General features: G+C 37.5%; 1 protein-coding gene across 2 annotated transcripts; it reads right to left on the reverse strand.

Annotated features, from left to right (window-relative positions):
- Positions 1-148: 148 nt before the first annotated feature.
- LOC133554838 (oxysterol-binding protein-related protein 2-like) lies at positions 149-15,843 on the reverse strand. 2 transcript variants are annotated; one of them, XM_061904031.1, is made up of 14 exons: positions 15,722-15,843; positions 15,343-15,472; positions 13,490-13,604; positions 13,249-13,324; positions 12,530-12,664; positions 12,352-12,449; positions 12,082-12,264; positions 8,981-9,088; positions 8,815-8,904; positions 8,608-8,734; positions 7,981-8,085; positions 6,805-6,928; positions 6,630-6,720; positions 149-1,538 (listed from the first exon to the last, which is right to left on the reverse strand). In XM_061904031.1, the coding sequence occupies exons 2-14, from the start codon at positions 15,377-15,379 to the stop codon at positions 1,436-1,438; spliced, it is 1,392 nt and encodes a 463-aa protein (XP_061760015.1). In that variant the 5' UTR covers positions 15,380-15,472; positions 15,722-15,843; the 3' UTR covers positions 149-1,435. The 2 variants fall into 2 exon arrangements, with proteins under 2 accessions (XP_061760015.1, XP_061760016.1); XM_061904032.1 differs by having other exon boundaries at positions 15,641-15,777.
- Between the last annotated feature and the right edge of the window lie 256 nt (positions 15,844-16,099).

A 16,099-nucleotide genomic window follows, 5' to 3' on the forward strand; every position in this document is an offset into this window, starting at 1 on the left:
CACATTCTTATTCTAAAATGTATGTTTTGTTAGCTTAGTATTATGATGAATAATTATTGTCAGGTAAATAAAAGTACGTCATTGGTACCTTTCTTCCAATCATATTTATAAATACAGACCAGACAAATAAAACACGACAGACAAAGACTTTAATTTTAAACGTCCGTATTTAGATTTATTAAGTATACCTGGTTTGTTTATGGATGTGTCTCATGAAGAAAGATGGCTACTGAACAGACAATATGAACAATCTCAATTAGATAATACATCATTAAAAGGATGCATATATGAATCCTGCATCTTCAGTGAGTGCAGGGTTGAAAGTGCTTGTAACTCATGTAAGCATCTGGGAGCATAAATGATGCTTCATTATATAATATGAAATATGTGCATAGAACAGTAAGGTTTCTACTGTGCAGTTTTGATGCAAAGTTAGTGCTCAAGAACAAAATTAAAACATCACAGTACATAATGCTCACTCGGTGAGGACTGTAGTCCGCAATCGCATGTCAACTACACGCTCAACAGAAACTACGTGTGTTACACGTTTCACATTTCAGAAAGGTAGACTGGATGGATCACTTTGCATAGGTTTAGGCCCGGCTCTGAAATACAAGGCTTTCGTTATAGGAAGAAAATGACAAATCTCTCGCATGTCGGAATTAATGGTACTTGTTTGAAAATAAAAGGCAAAAAAAGTCACAGCTTTCTGTTGAACCTAAAATGCTCACAATCCCTTAGCTTTGAAGTATTGTGTAAATACATTAACAGTATTGATTTACCTCAGTGCAAAAATAAAATTATGGCTTTAAGAGGTATAGAGGACCAGCTTGATGACAATACATGCACCAACTATTCAACATGTTATCTGAGATACAGAGGAAAACAATAACGTACCAAAATGATTTTCTTGTGCAAGTAAACTTAAGCATAAGCCGCTTTCTCTCTTTCATACTCGTGATCGAAAACACTTCTGTGTTTAGAGCGAACAATTGTTTTTTACAGTTCATAGTAAAGTAGCGTATGTGTTTAAATAAGTATTGATATTGATATTATATTTCTACAACCCAAAAGATGTACATGGTGTGTAGATGCAACAGTTTAGATTAGTACCTGAACTAAAACATAAGTCAAAGTTTTGTGCCCCGTAGCAGCATGTTCGCCTCTATTGAGATCACACAGGTGGTTTAAAGTTTCAACATGTGTAACATTTTCTAAATGTGGACTATTACTGTAATCATCAGAAACACAAGTAGAGTACATAAAAGGTGAGGGTAGTGGGCATATGATCTACAGGAAGTAAACTTACTCAAACCTTTCTATGGCTGATGTGATCATGATCTTCTCTTAAGTTCAAATGCTAGCAGCCGCAGTGTCCTATACGGCACACCAGTCTTAAGATATCAATAGAAACAAGTGAAAATATCTTTCTATGTCAGTAAATGTTGGGACAGTCCACGTAATTCCTGTCAAAGTATCCCCCCTTGTACAGCCAGTCCTCTGCTCCGGTGTGAGGGTTTGTTCCCAGCCGGAACCACCTGAAAGGAAATGCACAAAATGTTAGAATTTTAGGTCAGTGTCATGTCAAGTGTATTAATAAGGGTTTTAGGGTACAATACATGTATGGAGAAAATGGAGTCAGGAAAAGATATGACATATTGTGTCACGGTTTGAACAATCCACTGAACAGAAGTGAACATTTAAAGTATACTGTGTCACCGACAACACATCTGAAATTTATGAGAAAATAGAGTTCACATATTTATTAAACAATATGCACCTTAAATGGAAATTTCCAACAAAACACATATTTACAAATGAAAAGCACCATCGACTCTGTGACCCCGTGGCCTCGAGCTGAGGTAGGTGGGGGCATTGTAGTGTCATTCAGTGGAGTTTGCTTCACAACAAGTTTCGGCGGCTGCTGCACTAATTTTACTGCAGTGTTTGCTGTTCCTTTAAATAGCCAATAAGTAAACTACATAATTTTTGTTTAGATTATTAGTTCCCTTCTTTCATTTGAAAACCAAAAGGCCTACTACATAAGACAGCTTTGAATTTTGAATTTTTCACTTGTCTACTTTTTTGTCTGCCTCCCTCAGTCACCACTATCCTCGCACAGCGAGGTAGTAGTACAGCGATACCTTGAAAGGCAGATGTTGTTACAATCAGTCCAAAGCATGACATTTTGCAATCAATATTACTGTATTGCTTGTATTTCGTCACGTGACTTCTTTCCAGAAGTAAAAACCAGTAATAATAATGGATTAGATTTATATCACGCTTTTCTATTGTTAGATACTCAAAGCGCTCACAGAGAAGTGGGAACCCATCATTCATTCACACCTGGTGGTGGTAAGCTACATCTGTAGCCACAGCTGCCCTGAGGTAGACTGACGGAAGCGTGGCTGCCAGTTTGCGCCTACGGCCCCTCCGACCACCACCTATCATTCATTCATCATTCATTCACCAGTGTGAGCGGCACTGGGGGCAAGGGTGAAGTGTCCTGCCCAAGGACACAACGTGAAAGTTGTGTGGTGGTCAACCAAGCAAAGATGGCAGTTGTACAGCAAGCAGTGCGCAAACTACTGAGTACAAAAGGGGCTTAAATCTTCTTGCAAAAAGTAAATACTAGCAATAAACAAACTATGCAATGGAATAGATCCCTATTCTTTATGAAAAAATGATTTGACAAGTAATAGATATCAAGGATTATACGTCGGTCACATTCCCAGATATATCAAACTATTGTGCTCCAGAAGCCATTCTACACAACAATACACGTAACATAGAAAAGCATGGAGGTTTACAAACTCCTTTGTGTGTGTCTGTATCAAGGAAATTGGTATAAAGACTATCCTGGATAAATATGCATTGTTTATGCTCGGGTAAGGTTGCATTTCATGATTTAACTTTGCGTCTACTGCCATGTTTGTTGCATTTGCACATGCCGTTCACAAGTATGCATGTTTTTCCCTGACTTTGTCAAAAACCCTTTATAAATTAAAATAACTATCATTATAATCAATTATTATTACTAACATGCAGATGCAAGGGGCCACTTTGCTACATTATGTCCACTTAAGTTACTAAAACCTATACAATGTAGGTCAATCAGTCAATATATGCTCAAGTATCTGAACAAAACATCCACTTAATAGCTTTGTGTTATTTGTAACAAGCAAATTAGTGTACTATCTAATCGAACCCCCTTAAAATATTTAATTTCTTACTATCATTATACTTGACTCATATATTTATTATTCCACCAGCTTAAACTTTTTCGAGAGCATTAGCATTAAACACTTACCATATTTTTCAAGAGATGTGTCCACATGTTCATCTTGACAGGACATGGAAATCCTCAAAGACCATATACAGTAAAACAGACAGGTTGCTGGCCATTTCAGTTTTCAGCTTCTATTTTGGGGGAGTTTGGGTCAGTTACATTTATTCTGTTTTTTGTGTGAAATGTTTTAAATCAGGACATGTTTATTTTACCCTGGAAATGTGTTGCGGGCCAATTAAAAAAAATGACCTGACAACCCTGATAGAGAGGATTAGATTAGAGATTATATATATCTTCACCATGAAGAATAGGTTGTTATTTTATGTACCAGAAAAATGGAAAAACAAGTTGCTTCTATAATGAAGCTATAATCATGTATACTAGGGGTAGGGAACCTGTGGCTCTTTTGATGACTGCTACTGGCTCTCAGATATATCTTAGCTGAAAAAAATAATAAATCATGAATAATTCCGCTGGTAATCACAGTGTTAAAATAACGTTCAAAATATAAAACATTCTCACGCATTTTAATCCATCCATCCGTTTTCTACCGTACCTGTTCAAGAAAACGCATTAATGGTAAGAAGTATTTTATATATTATTGGTTGGTTTCAGAATAACAATGTTATTAAAAGAATAAGAGACTTGTTATATTCTAAAAATGTTAGTCTTACTTAAAAATGCACGCACTTAGTTGTATTCAGTGTTAAAAAATATTATATGGCTCTCACGGAAATAAATACATTTAAAAATATTAGGCTTAATGGCTCTCTCAGCCAAAAAGGTTCCCGACCCCTAATGGGACCCAGTGGAGATGGTGTGGCGAAGTTGGGAGGCTGGCTGTTCCAGCAGTCTGACGGTTACTGGTTCAATCACAATCTTCTACCATTTTGGTCAAGTCCGTGTGTCCTTGAACAAGACACTTCACCCTTGCTCCTGATTGGGTCGTAGTTAGCGCCTTGCATTTTTTTTTTTTAATTTAGTATTTATTTAACCAGGTAAAATCCCATTGAGATCTCTTTGATCTCTTTTCCAAGGGAGACCAGGCAAAGCATGGCAGCTCCCGCCATCAGTGTGTGAATGTGTGTGTGAATGGGTGAATGTGGAAATGGTGTCAAAGCGCTTTGAGTTCCTTAAAAAGGTAGAAAAGCGCTATGCAGGTACAACCCATTTACCGTTACCATTTACCAGTGGATACAGAGAGTATTTAGACCTCTTTAAATTTTTCAGTCTTTGTTTTATTGTTAAAAAATCAAAACAGTTAATTTTATTTCTCATTAATGTAGATTCAGCACCACACATTGACAGAAAAAAACATATATGTAAAAATGCAACAAAAAAAACAAAAACAAATTTCATGTACATAAATATTCACGTTTGCTCGATACTCTCTTGAACCACCTTTGGCAGCCGTTATAGCCTCATGTCTTTTTGAATACGATGCTACAAGTTTGACACACTTATCTATGGGCAGTTTCGCCCATTCCTTTTTGCAGCACTTCTCAAGTTCCATCAGATTGGATGGGAAGCTAGGGTTTTCATTCACCTCTGTGGAGGGAGGAGAACCTTCTAAAAGGACAATCATCTCTGCAGCAAACTACCAGTAGGGCCTGAATGGTAGAGTTGCCAGACAGAGGCCATTTCTTTCTAAAAAAAATTGCCAAGTTGCACCTGAAAGACTCTTAGACCATTAAGAAACCAGTCACTAGTCCAATACTATCCCAACAGTGAAGCATGGTGGTGGCAACATCATGCTGAGGGGATGGTTTTCAGCGGCAGGAAACGGGAGACTAATTAGGATAGAAGGAAATGTGAATGCAGCAATGTACAGAGACATCTTGGATGAAAACCAATGCTTTCCATCCATTCTGATGGAGCTGGAGAGGTGCGGCAAAGAGGAATGGGCGAAACTGCCTAAAGATAGATGTGCCAAGCTTGTGGCATCGTATTCAAAAATATTTGAGGCTGTAATTGCTGCCAAAGGGGTATCAACAAAGTATTAAGCAAAGAGTCTGAATAAATGTGATTTTTTTTGGTTTTATATTTTAAATACATTTGAAACATTTCTACATTTGTGTTTTTTTCTGTCAAGACGGGGTACTGAGTGTGTATTATTAATTAGAAATAAAATGGTATTTTTTGAGTTTAGCAAATCGCTGCAATGAAACAAAAAGTGACAAAATATAAAGGGTTTGGAATACTTTCCGTACCCACTGTACCAGTATCTGATGTATGACACCAAAATACTTACAACATTTTCAAGTAAATACATATGATCAAAATAGCATAAATCTCACTGAGATTTCAGGAACCATTTTAAAGGACAATGAGCAAGCCAATCACGTGATCCTTGACATAGAGGTGAAAACCACGAATCCCTTCCTTATCAACAACAATGCTAATCAAGCAGCCTTTGTGAGAGCCAAAAATCATTACTTTTGGAAAAATGATGATCCAGAAACTTATCATTTTTAGCCTGAATATAAGGAAGGTGAGCTACAAGTTTTAGAAGCTGTTTGTTGAACAGATATAACTTTAATGAAAAATAAGCATCATGTAGCAGTATTGCCAAGTGCTAAACAAAAATACAATCTACACACATAATAAAACAATAATTTACTGTACAATGTCTGCTCTCACTGCAAGGCCGACAGATATGATGTTCTTGTATCCGGTTTCAATAAAAACCTTATCATAATCCACACGAAGGGTTAAAAAGAGAAGTTGCTGCCTGCAAACACCGTATTTGGTTGTGTCTTCTTCTCCTTCTCAAAAATAAAGGTCACAAATGATCAATTTCTGGATTTATGGCTAAATCTTCCTATTAGCCAGGTGTGGGGCATGATTTATAATCTAGAATAACTTTGACGAGCTAAAATGCATATGCGCAGCAGGACACCGACTGGCTAAATTCATGCTGCAGTATAAGCTAATAGTTAGCTTTCAGTTATCAATTTGTCGCTGAAAAATATTTTGTCTGTGTTGACGCTTATAAAAACATTTTTTGCGTATTTTCAGTATGACTGATCTGTTGATATGGTCATAGTGCAGCAATGATCCAATTATGACATCATCCCACCCCGTATCTAGAGAAATTTTCTAAGCAATTTAGAGAGGAATATTCAAAACGGCTGTCTCAAATTGAGGCATTTTGTGATGTTTAGACAGTATTTTCACATACTTTGCGGATTTGGAAATACAATTGGATATGGTTTAATGGATACGATAAACACCATTCAGCAGATAAAGTCAAATTGTCTTTCTATTATACTGGTACTTTAAGGTGACACAATGAAGTTGAACTACCGAGCTTTTGAAAGTTGGACAGGGACTGATTTACCTGGTTGAACACTCCTCCTCATCCTTGGATCGCTCTTTACGCGCGAGCCTCTGCTTCTCCTCAAGACGCTCTTTTTCAGCACTTGCTTTGTCTGCAAATACACAAAATCAGACGACAAAAACAATCATTTAAAAAGAAAGCATTGAAACATCCTGAAAATTTAGACTGGTGATACCTATTTCTCCGTTCTCCATGGCTCTGATGTCGGGCCTCTGCCGACAGTCAGTTGGTGCAAGTAGTTGCTCCATGCCGGGCTCCAGCTCATTTAGTGTCACGGCAAAGCTGGTAAAGTTATACATCTGAACGAGAGTATATACAATTACACTTGACTGAAAAGAAATGTACAAGTACCTAATGTTAAACCACGTTAAACCCAGATTACGATCTAACAAAGGTCTTAACTCATTCTCTTTCTATGCCACATCAATGTGGAATGCACTCCCAACAGGTGTAAAAGTAAGTGCATCTCTATATTCCTTCAAAACAGCTCTAAAACAACACCTCCAGGCAACTTCAACCCTTTACTAATACCCTCCTCCATTCACATCCCATGTCCCCGGATTCTAAATAACCTAATGTAAATAATCAAATGCATTTCTAATGTATATACTTGTTCTTATGCTTTCTCAACTCACCATGTTCTCTGCTTGCTGTACATATCCTACCAAGTATGAAGACCTACAATGTTTCAATGTCCATTTCTCCGTTGATGCAATTGTTGATGACTGAAGTACTGATATCAACCAAAGTTCCTCATCCCACCCCCCGGATTGTAAATAATGTAAATAATTCAATGTACTGTACATACTATGATGATTAACCTATGTGATGACTGTTTTATGCTGATAGTATATATTTGTACCATGAATTGATTTACGTGGACCCCGACTTAAACAAGTTGAAAAACATATTTGGGTGTTACCATTTAGTGGTCATTGTACGGAATATGTACTGAACTGTGCAATCTACTAATAAAAGTTTCAATCAATCAATCAATCAAAAACAGATGTTGGAGGTTTGTTGCTCCAAATAGTAACAATATGACGATCACTCTTTCTCCATAGCTGGTCCCAGGCTTTGGAATACTTCGCCTGCCAAATTATGGACAATTACAGACCTATATTTGTTTAAAACTAAACTTAAGAACCAATTATTCTGAGCCGCTTTTGGTACTTAAGATCACCGTGATACTTATAAATATAAATCTGTCATGTTTATTATCCGTTCTTTTATTTCGCTGTTTTTCTTGCACTGTTTGGTATCCAGCACTTTGGTGCAACTATAGCTGATGTAAGGAGCTTTACAAATAAAGTTTGAATGATTAATTGATATAAGCACTGTGCAAGCCAACCTTTTCTGAGTGAGCGGGTCGTGGCGATATCCTCCACAGTAAGGCACTTTCTGATATCACAGTTACAGTCTCTAGAACGGCATTCTCATCTTCACCACTATGTTCCTGCACAAACAGATAAACACAAAAAAATGCTGTCAAAAGTGGAAAAAAATAATGGAGCCTTTTGTACAGTACACAATGCAAAGAGCTGTGTCACAGAACTAAAATGGTCACAAATCTCTCAAGCAAATATATCATTGCAAGGCATTATGGGTAAGTGCTGGGAAAGAGCTAACCATACACTAAACCTTGGACATAACTTACTAGACAACAGCAGCAACACACTACATATATCAAGTACAATGTTTTACCTTACCTGCTACTACTGTCACGCATGTTATTGTGAAAGAAGAATCCGCAAACTATTTCAAAGACAAATAAAAATACATGTCAAACGGACCTGTGTGATCAGTAAGTCTGCACCTCATTAGCCAACACTTAACATGCTTTAACGCAATTTTTTTTTTTGACAAAGCAATTTTCTTCTTAAATCCTACATTCAGGTGTTGTCGTCCCTTATGGGCGACTTCTCACTCAGAGTTTCTAAATCTGGAGCAAAATGCAACGATTCCATAGAGCACTCACCTGCTTCAGCTTCTTTGAGTCCCCTCCTGCCGTCTTGTCGGACTTTTTGTGTGCTTCATAGAACTTAGGGTCTACACTGTACATGCACTCGGTCCACTTTCCATAAATCACACAATGTTTCTTCTTACTGGTTGAGTGAGAGGAGGGACATAAAGAAGATGCAGTATAAGACTTTGTGGATTCCTGACAAATGTGCTTCCATCTTACCTGCTGTCTTGTATGTGACCTTCCACTTTGTGCAGCTCTTTTCCAAACATGCCACAGGGTTTGAAGTTCAACACACACTTATCTCCCGTGCTGAATTATTGTTATAATGACAATGTCAGTAGTCTGGTACCTACATCTGCTTTCAACACAGTAACTGTCATCATACCTGTGATTTACAATCTCTACTGTTCCATATTGCTCAATCCAAAGCTTTCCTAAGATGACGTTGTGTACACAGCACATTGGGTTTGTCCATGTGTAAGCTTCTTTATGTCTGAAAGAAATTCACAGCTTCTTGAAGACTGCATGGTTTAGTCTTGAGAGATACAATGTGCAAAGTTGTGTCTTTTAACCTTTAAGTATATATTTGTATGAACTGGGGATGTTCCGATCATGGTTTTATGCTGCCGATTCCGATACTGATCATCCATGAGTGAGATTAGCCGATATAATACCAATTACATGCAATAACTGTAAACATTTTTGATTTCTTTATAGAGAGGACTATTGACAGTTTAACATACTATTTAACTAGCTCTTTATTTTCTTTTATTACAAAAATTGGTAGAGCAAAACAACATCAACAGTCTACAAACACCAAACAAAATTAAAAACTACTATCTGCCACTTATTTAAACCCAAAAGGTTTTGGCCTCAAAGTCTTCCTGGATCCAGGTAATTGTTCTTAAGATTTTTTAAACATGAACAAAAACAAAAAAATGCTTTGACGAAAATATTGATCTGATCATTCTAGTATCGATCATATACTGATAACACCCCTAATATCAACACCCCCAATTTATGGATTGATCCAATTCTCCTTGTACATGTCATGTACTGACTGTGACGTTGACACACAAATAGTTGCCTTTATATTATCCTCTTATTAGACCCTTATTAATCGAATTGCTAATTTCCTCTTAATAACGGCTTACTTTCCGCAAGGGCTGGGCAATATAGCTGAAAACTGTATCACGATAAAGGTGTTTTATATTGGTCGATAACTATTGATATTTTTTATGACCTATGAAAAATAAGAACCAAGAGAAAATATATTCAATATAAACATTTTAATTTAAAATGTACCGTAACCTTCCTTTGACTATACTGTATATAAGCCCGTCCGCTACCAAGGCAGAAAGGAAAGGAAATGTCAGCACAGCCATGTAAAACCCTCCGTCAACGTAAACAAAATTCGAAACTCTCATTCAACACTTAAGAATATAATTTTCTACAATTAAATGTGCAAAAAAAAAAAAAACTTTGTAAGAAACGTCTAATAAAGTGTAACAATATATATAAATCAAATCAAATCAAATCAACTTTATATATAAAGCACATTTAAATTTACCACAGGGGTAGCCAAAGTGCTGTACAATGGGCACGTTAAAAGATAATACGAGGACCGAGCAAACAACACAATACAAACAGAACATGATAAAAAATAAATAAATAAAACATAAAAACAGGTTCACAGCAGGTGTATAATGGGGCGCCATTGCAGGATGGATATCACTCAGTGTTAAAAGCCAAGGAATAAAAGTATGTTTTTAAGAGAGATTTAAAAACAGGAAGAGAGGAGGCTTGTCTAACACTCAGGGGTAGGTTGTTCCAGAGCTTGGGAGCAGCAGCGGCAAAAGCTCTGTCACCTCTAAGCTTCAGCCTTGTGTCAGGGACTGTCAGTAGAAGCTGATCGGCTGATCTTAGGGATCGAGTGGGGCAGTAAGGCTGAAGGAGGTCGGAGAGATATGTTGGCGCGAGGTTGTTTAGAAATTTAAAAGTAAATAGAAGGAGTTTAAAATTGATTCGATAACGCACAGGGAGCCAGTGAAGGGACGCTAATATAGGGGTGATGTGCTCACGACTGTGGGTCTGTGTTAGCAGACGAGCAGCAGAGTTCTGCACGAGCTGCAGGCGGGCAAGGGAGGCCTGGCTAATGCCTACATACAGGGCATTGCAGTAGTCTAAACGATTCGAGATAAAGATTCTAGTGCCAAGCCTGAAAATTTAAACACAAGAGTAACCGGAGGGAAAAAAAACAATTTTCTGTGCTTAAGGGTGAGATTGGATAAGGTGGTGTGGTATTACTGGTTAAGAGCAAATTTGTCGGACTAAGGTCAGTTTTAAAAAATCAAAAAAATGCCATACTGTCGAGGGGACTTTTCCTTTTTTTATCGATAAGTTCTTCGCTCTCTGCTGCATTCTTTCTTAGTTTCTCTTCTCACATCATGCAAAGAATAAACCCCAAGTAAAAAAAAAAGGCGCAAGCAAATTTGATAATTGATACTTACTTAATTGTCTGTTAGTGTGTAACTTCCACTGATCAGAGATCACTTGCTGCGTTGCTCGGTTACAAGAGAGCAAGTGCCTTTGTTCATGCAAACAGCTTTACTTCGCAACTTCCGGTTTCTTCTGACAAAAAAAAAAAAAAAAGATTTAAAATTATCGGCTGAATTTTTTTATTGATATCGAATACATGTTTATCGCAATATACCTGTATATTGATATAGTTTTATCAACCAGCCATACTTTCTGCTGTAACATGGTTCCATCAACACTTCTTAAACGTTAGTAAGCACTTATTTTGTTGTTGTTGTTTCAGGGTAGGGTAGCTTAGCTATTAGCATGCTTGCTCCTGGGTTTCTAATCCTCCAGTGATAATATTTGGTAATGACACTTTAAATACTAAGAAATTCAGTTTATTTAAAGCAATGGAGTTGATTATTATTAGCTTAAGGAGGTGGCTCCACATTGTGTATGGAGATGTATAATTAGCTGCGAGCCGCTTGTCACCCAGAGAAGATCAGCGTTCGTGATCGGCAGTTAAAAGCATTAATCAGCAATGGCTGATCACATACTTTTTAACAAAAATCCGCTTATACCGATCGGTGGCTGATCAATCGCCACATCCTTAGTATGAACACTTCATTTATATATTTTTCACAATAATAGCCCCCCGGTAACCGGTTTGTTAAGTATTGCTAACATAAAAAGACGTAAAAAATATTTAAAACATTGCTTCCTTGCCTCCCAGCACACATGCTATCGGTGGTGAGGCAACAATGGCAACAGTTTCAAAAGTTTCTAACAACATGAAAGCAAAGTTCAAGCATGCTTCATTCTTGGCCACAAGGCAGCTGACAACTTTCAAACCATCATTAAGATGCAAAAGATACAGTTCTAACATTTGCAAACCAATAAAAATGCAGTGCAGCAAATGAAAGAGTGTGTGTGTGAGAATGCGGGTGTTAATTCACAAATTCTCACTTCAGTAACTCCAGCGTCATTGTGCCTTTGGGTTCGGCCTCGACACTTTTGCCCCAGAACTTGAGTTTTGGGTAAATGGATCCATGGAAAGCAAACTCTTGCTTCAGAGACTCTGCATGGAAGGCACTGATGGGCGGGTGGTGGCTTACCTGCTCCGAGATCAATCTGTAGCCATCGTCCTCTCTAAAAAATAAAAATAAAAACTTTAACAATGATAAACTAAATAAAGAAGATGGAAAATAAAGAAATGTGTAATGCATTCTTAAATACCTCATGAGTTCAAAAGTCTCTCCCAGTAAAGGATTAAATGGCTTTCCAGTCCTTTCCCATTGAGATGCTACAGCTGAAACAGCAAAGGCGGCAACAACCTGTTTTGGTGACATTAAGATTACATTTTAATACAATGTGAAATTTTAATATGGACCAATGTGCCGTGATTTAACCGTACCTGCATGCGGTCTATAGAGTCCGACAAACGGCAGGCTTTGTGGATGAGGTTTGTGTGTTCCATGTACTCTGAGATTCTCTGGAGGAAGCTCAGGGGCTCATTAAACACAACAGGCATTGCTATTTTGGACAGCTCCTGCAGCAACATAACATAAAGGACCATCAACATACAAATGGCAAGCTTCAGAGCACAAGTATGTACGGTACACAAGTCTGCTAAAATGCTTTTGTGATGGTGCCCACAAAAAGCAAAGACAAATCCTTTTCACTAAAGCTATTTTGGTACCATTTGATGCTGCAAAATGGGATTCTTAAACCAAATATAGCTGATGATCATAAAATAAAGAGGACGAAAAAGTTCTGTTAGTATAATAATTACACTAGTATTTTCCCCCCCGATATGGACATACAGTACATATACAAATAAAAAACGTCAAACTCATCTTTTTGCTTAGGCAAATACAAATATAATAAAGTAAGAGGAAGGAGTTGTGCTCTTGGAAATTAATATGTGGCAGCGATATAATGAAGTAGGAGGAAGGAGTTGTGCTCTTTGAAGGGAATATGTGACAGCAAAATAGACATTTATTCCACAAAAAATAATGAATGGCTAAAAGCTTTACTTAAAAATAGACTAAAGTGCATTGTGTGATGTTTCCATTTATATCATAAGCATTACAATTCTTAATGTATGCTTTTCTTTAACCAAGTAAGACTCACCATGCCGATACATTTCTTCAGTATGCTCGTCACACTGAAGTTGTTTCGAGTGATCATTTCAGCAGGCAAGGTTTTCCTAGTAAAAAACAAAAATACATAATTTTGTTTAATTCAATCACACTAACATATATAGCTCTAGTTAACAGTGTATGTAATTGCAACAACTCAAAAGATGTGTTACCAATCAGGAATGCAATGTTTTCATTGAAAAATTGTTAGAGTACCATGCGCAGTTCCTCACCTACGCTGCCATACTGCATTCTGCTCTGCAGCAGAGCTATCAGACACCTTATCACTGCTATCAAGCACCAGGGCATCCTTGAAACTGAACTCCAAGGAATCATCTGACTCGAGCCCTGGGGAAGAGGAGGGCAGGAAAAGAAACATCTTTTCATTCATGCACAAAGAGCAATTTACACTCATAAACCTAGGTAGGACGACACTTCATAATACTGAGAAATGGTTAGTATTAATGAAAGTCAATGTGTAGAAACCACAAAGAGAACATGGGCAAATGTGCTACAATCTCCAACCCATCCATCCACTTTCTACCGCTTATCCCTTTCAGGGTCCCGGGGGGTCGCTGGAGCCTAGCTCAGCTGCATTTGGGTGGTAGGCAAGCTACACCCTGGACAAGTCGCCACCTCATCGCAGGTCCAAAACAGATAGACAGACCCCTTTCACACACCAGGGCCAATTTAGGTATTGTCACCCATAAAAAGAGCTCTGTTACTTTTAGTGCCAGCGTAAAATACTGGATGTCACGACAATGATGGTGCATGTCTTTGGAGGATGGAGGAAGCCGCAGTACCCGGAGGGAACCCACGCAGTCACGTGGAGAACATGCAAAATCCGCACAGAAAGATCCCGCGCGCAGGATCGAACCCAGGACCTTTGTATTGTGAGCAATGTCCAAACGGTCCAAAAACATGTCAATGATCCAAAAGCAAAAACAGGAATTAGAAAATATGTTTCAAAAGGTAAAAACAGACAAAGTATAGCCCAATTACAACTGCATGAGAAAAATACTGCAACTTGACGGAATCAAACCTAAGTTTGACAGGTGACCAGAGGTGAACCATCTTGAGGGTGATCAGTCTTTAAGACATGAGCCGCAGGAATGCTTAAAAGAAAATTGCTGACTTTTGAATGGGCAAAATAAAAATTAACTTATTGTTTTTTCTTTGTTAAACACTTATTTTGTTTTAGAATTTTTTAGAACAGTGGTTCTCAACCATTTTTCAGTGATGTACCCCCTGTGAACATGTTTTTAATTCAAGTACCCCCTAATTAGAGCAAAGCATTTTTGGTTGGAAAAAAGAGATAAATAAGTAAAATACAGCACTATGCCATTAGTTTCTGATTTATGAAATTGTATAGCAGTGCAAAATATTGCTCATTTGTAGTGGTCTTTCTTGAACTATTTGGAAAAAAAGATATAAATATAACTAAATAAACAAGTGATTCAATTATAAATAAAGATTTCTACACAGAGAAGTAACCATCAACTTAAAGTGCCCTCTTTGGGGATTGTAATAGAGATCCATCTGGATTCATGAACATAATTCTAAACATTTCTTCGCAAAAAAATAAATGTTAACATCAATATTTATGGAACTTGTCCACAAAAAATCTAGCTGTCAACACTGAATATTGCATTGTTGCATTTCTTTTCACAGTTTATGAACTTAAATTGATATTTTGTTGAATCTTTATTCAATAAATATATTTATTAAGGATTTTTGAATTGTTGCTATTTTTAGAATATAAAAAAAATATATATCATGTACCCCTTGGCATACCTTCAAGTACCCCTAGGGGTACGTGTACCCCGATTTGAGAACCACTGTTCTAGGGCAACCTTACATTGATAGTATAGCATAGGTCTGGCTCCCCAGCTAGTCTAGTAAACTAATGTTTGGCTTCTTTTCTTACTCTCTGACAGTTCAAATGCATTGCAAGTTTACATTACTGCAAACTTGCTCAATTAATATGACAGCGTCACCCATAAAAAGAGCTCTGTTACTTTTAGTGCCAGCGTAAAATACTGGATGTCACGACAATGATGGTGCAACAGCAGTTGTCCTGTCTCACCTGTCTCGGCGTCGTAAAATTCCTCCTCGCTGTTCATAGTGAGTAGAAACAGTAGATTTGTTACTCCGAAGTCATTTTCAGCAACGGAACATCACTACCTCGGAACATCAAAGACAGCCAAACACGTAACCTGTAAACATACGGACGGCGTGTTACAACATTACGTAGTTATGTGTATAACAGCTGTCCCATAACAAGCCATTTTTTTTTTTTACATAAAATAGCCTTTAGGGCAGCTAGCCAAAGTAGCAGTTAGCAACATTGCTGAGTTCAAATGTCTCCGGAGACATTAACTAACCTTAGCAGCACACACCCTGACAAGCAAAGGGCAGTTTGGGTTGTTGTATGTGTATGTGGATATAGTTTAATAATAATATACCTGTAAAGAGATGTCAAATTAATGAGTTGGTAACATAAACAATTGAAGACAGCCCAGCCTTCGGTGATGGGCGGAAGTCGGTGGCAAGGACGAAATGATTGACGTGTACATCAGCCAATCAGAGCACGGTTTGAATATGACGCTATTAGCAATCCGTTATTTTGACAATAAATTAGATCAAAGAACAAAAGTGAAAGCGGTCACCCTCAGAAGACTTTACGGATGTTACTCTAAAATACAAAAGTAACATTGACTCACTGCGCAGTTTTTGTTCCAATGCAGACAAAATATCCGATAAAAAAAGTATAATATTCTCGTGTTTTCTGGACTGACCAAAATAATTTAATAAGTTCCAAAATGTAATCCTCATTAAAAATT

Source organism: Nerophis ophidion, linkage group LG06 (assembly GCF_033978795.1).
Source record: "Nerophis ophidion isolate RoL-2023_Sa linkage group LG06, RoL_Noph_v1.0, whole genome shotgun sequence".
NCBI lineage: Eukaryota > Metazoa > Chordata > Actinopteri > Syngnathiformes > Syngnathidae > Nerophis > Nerophis ophidion.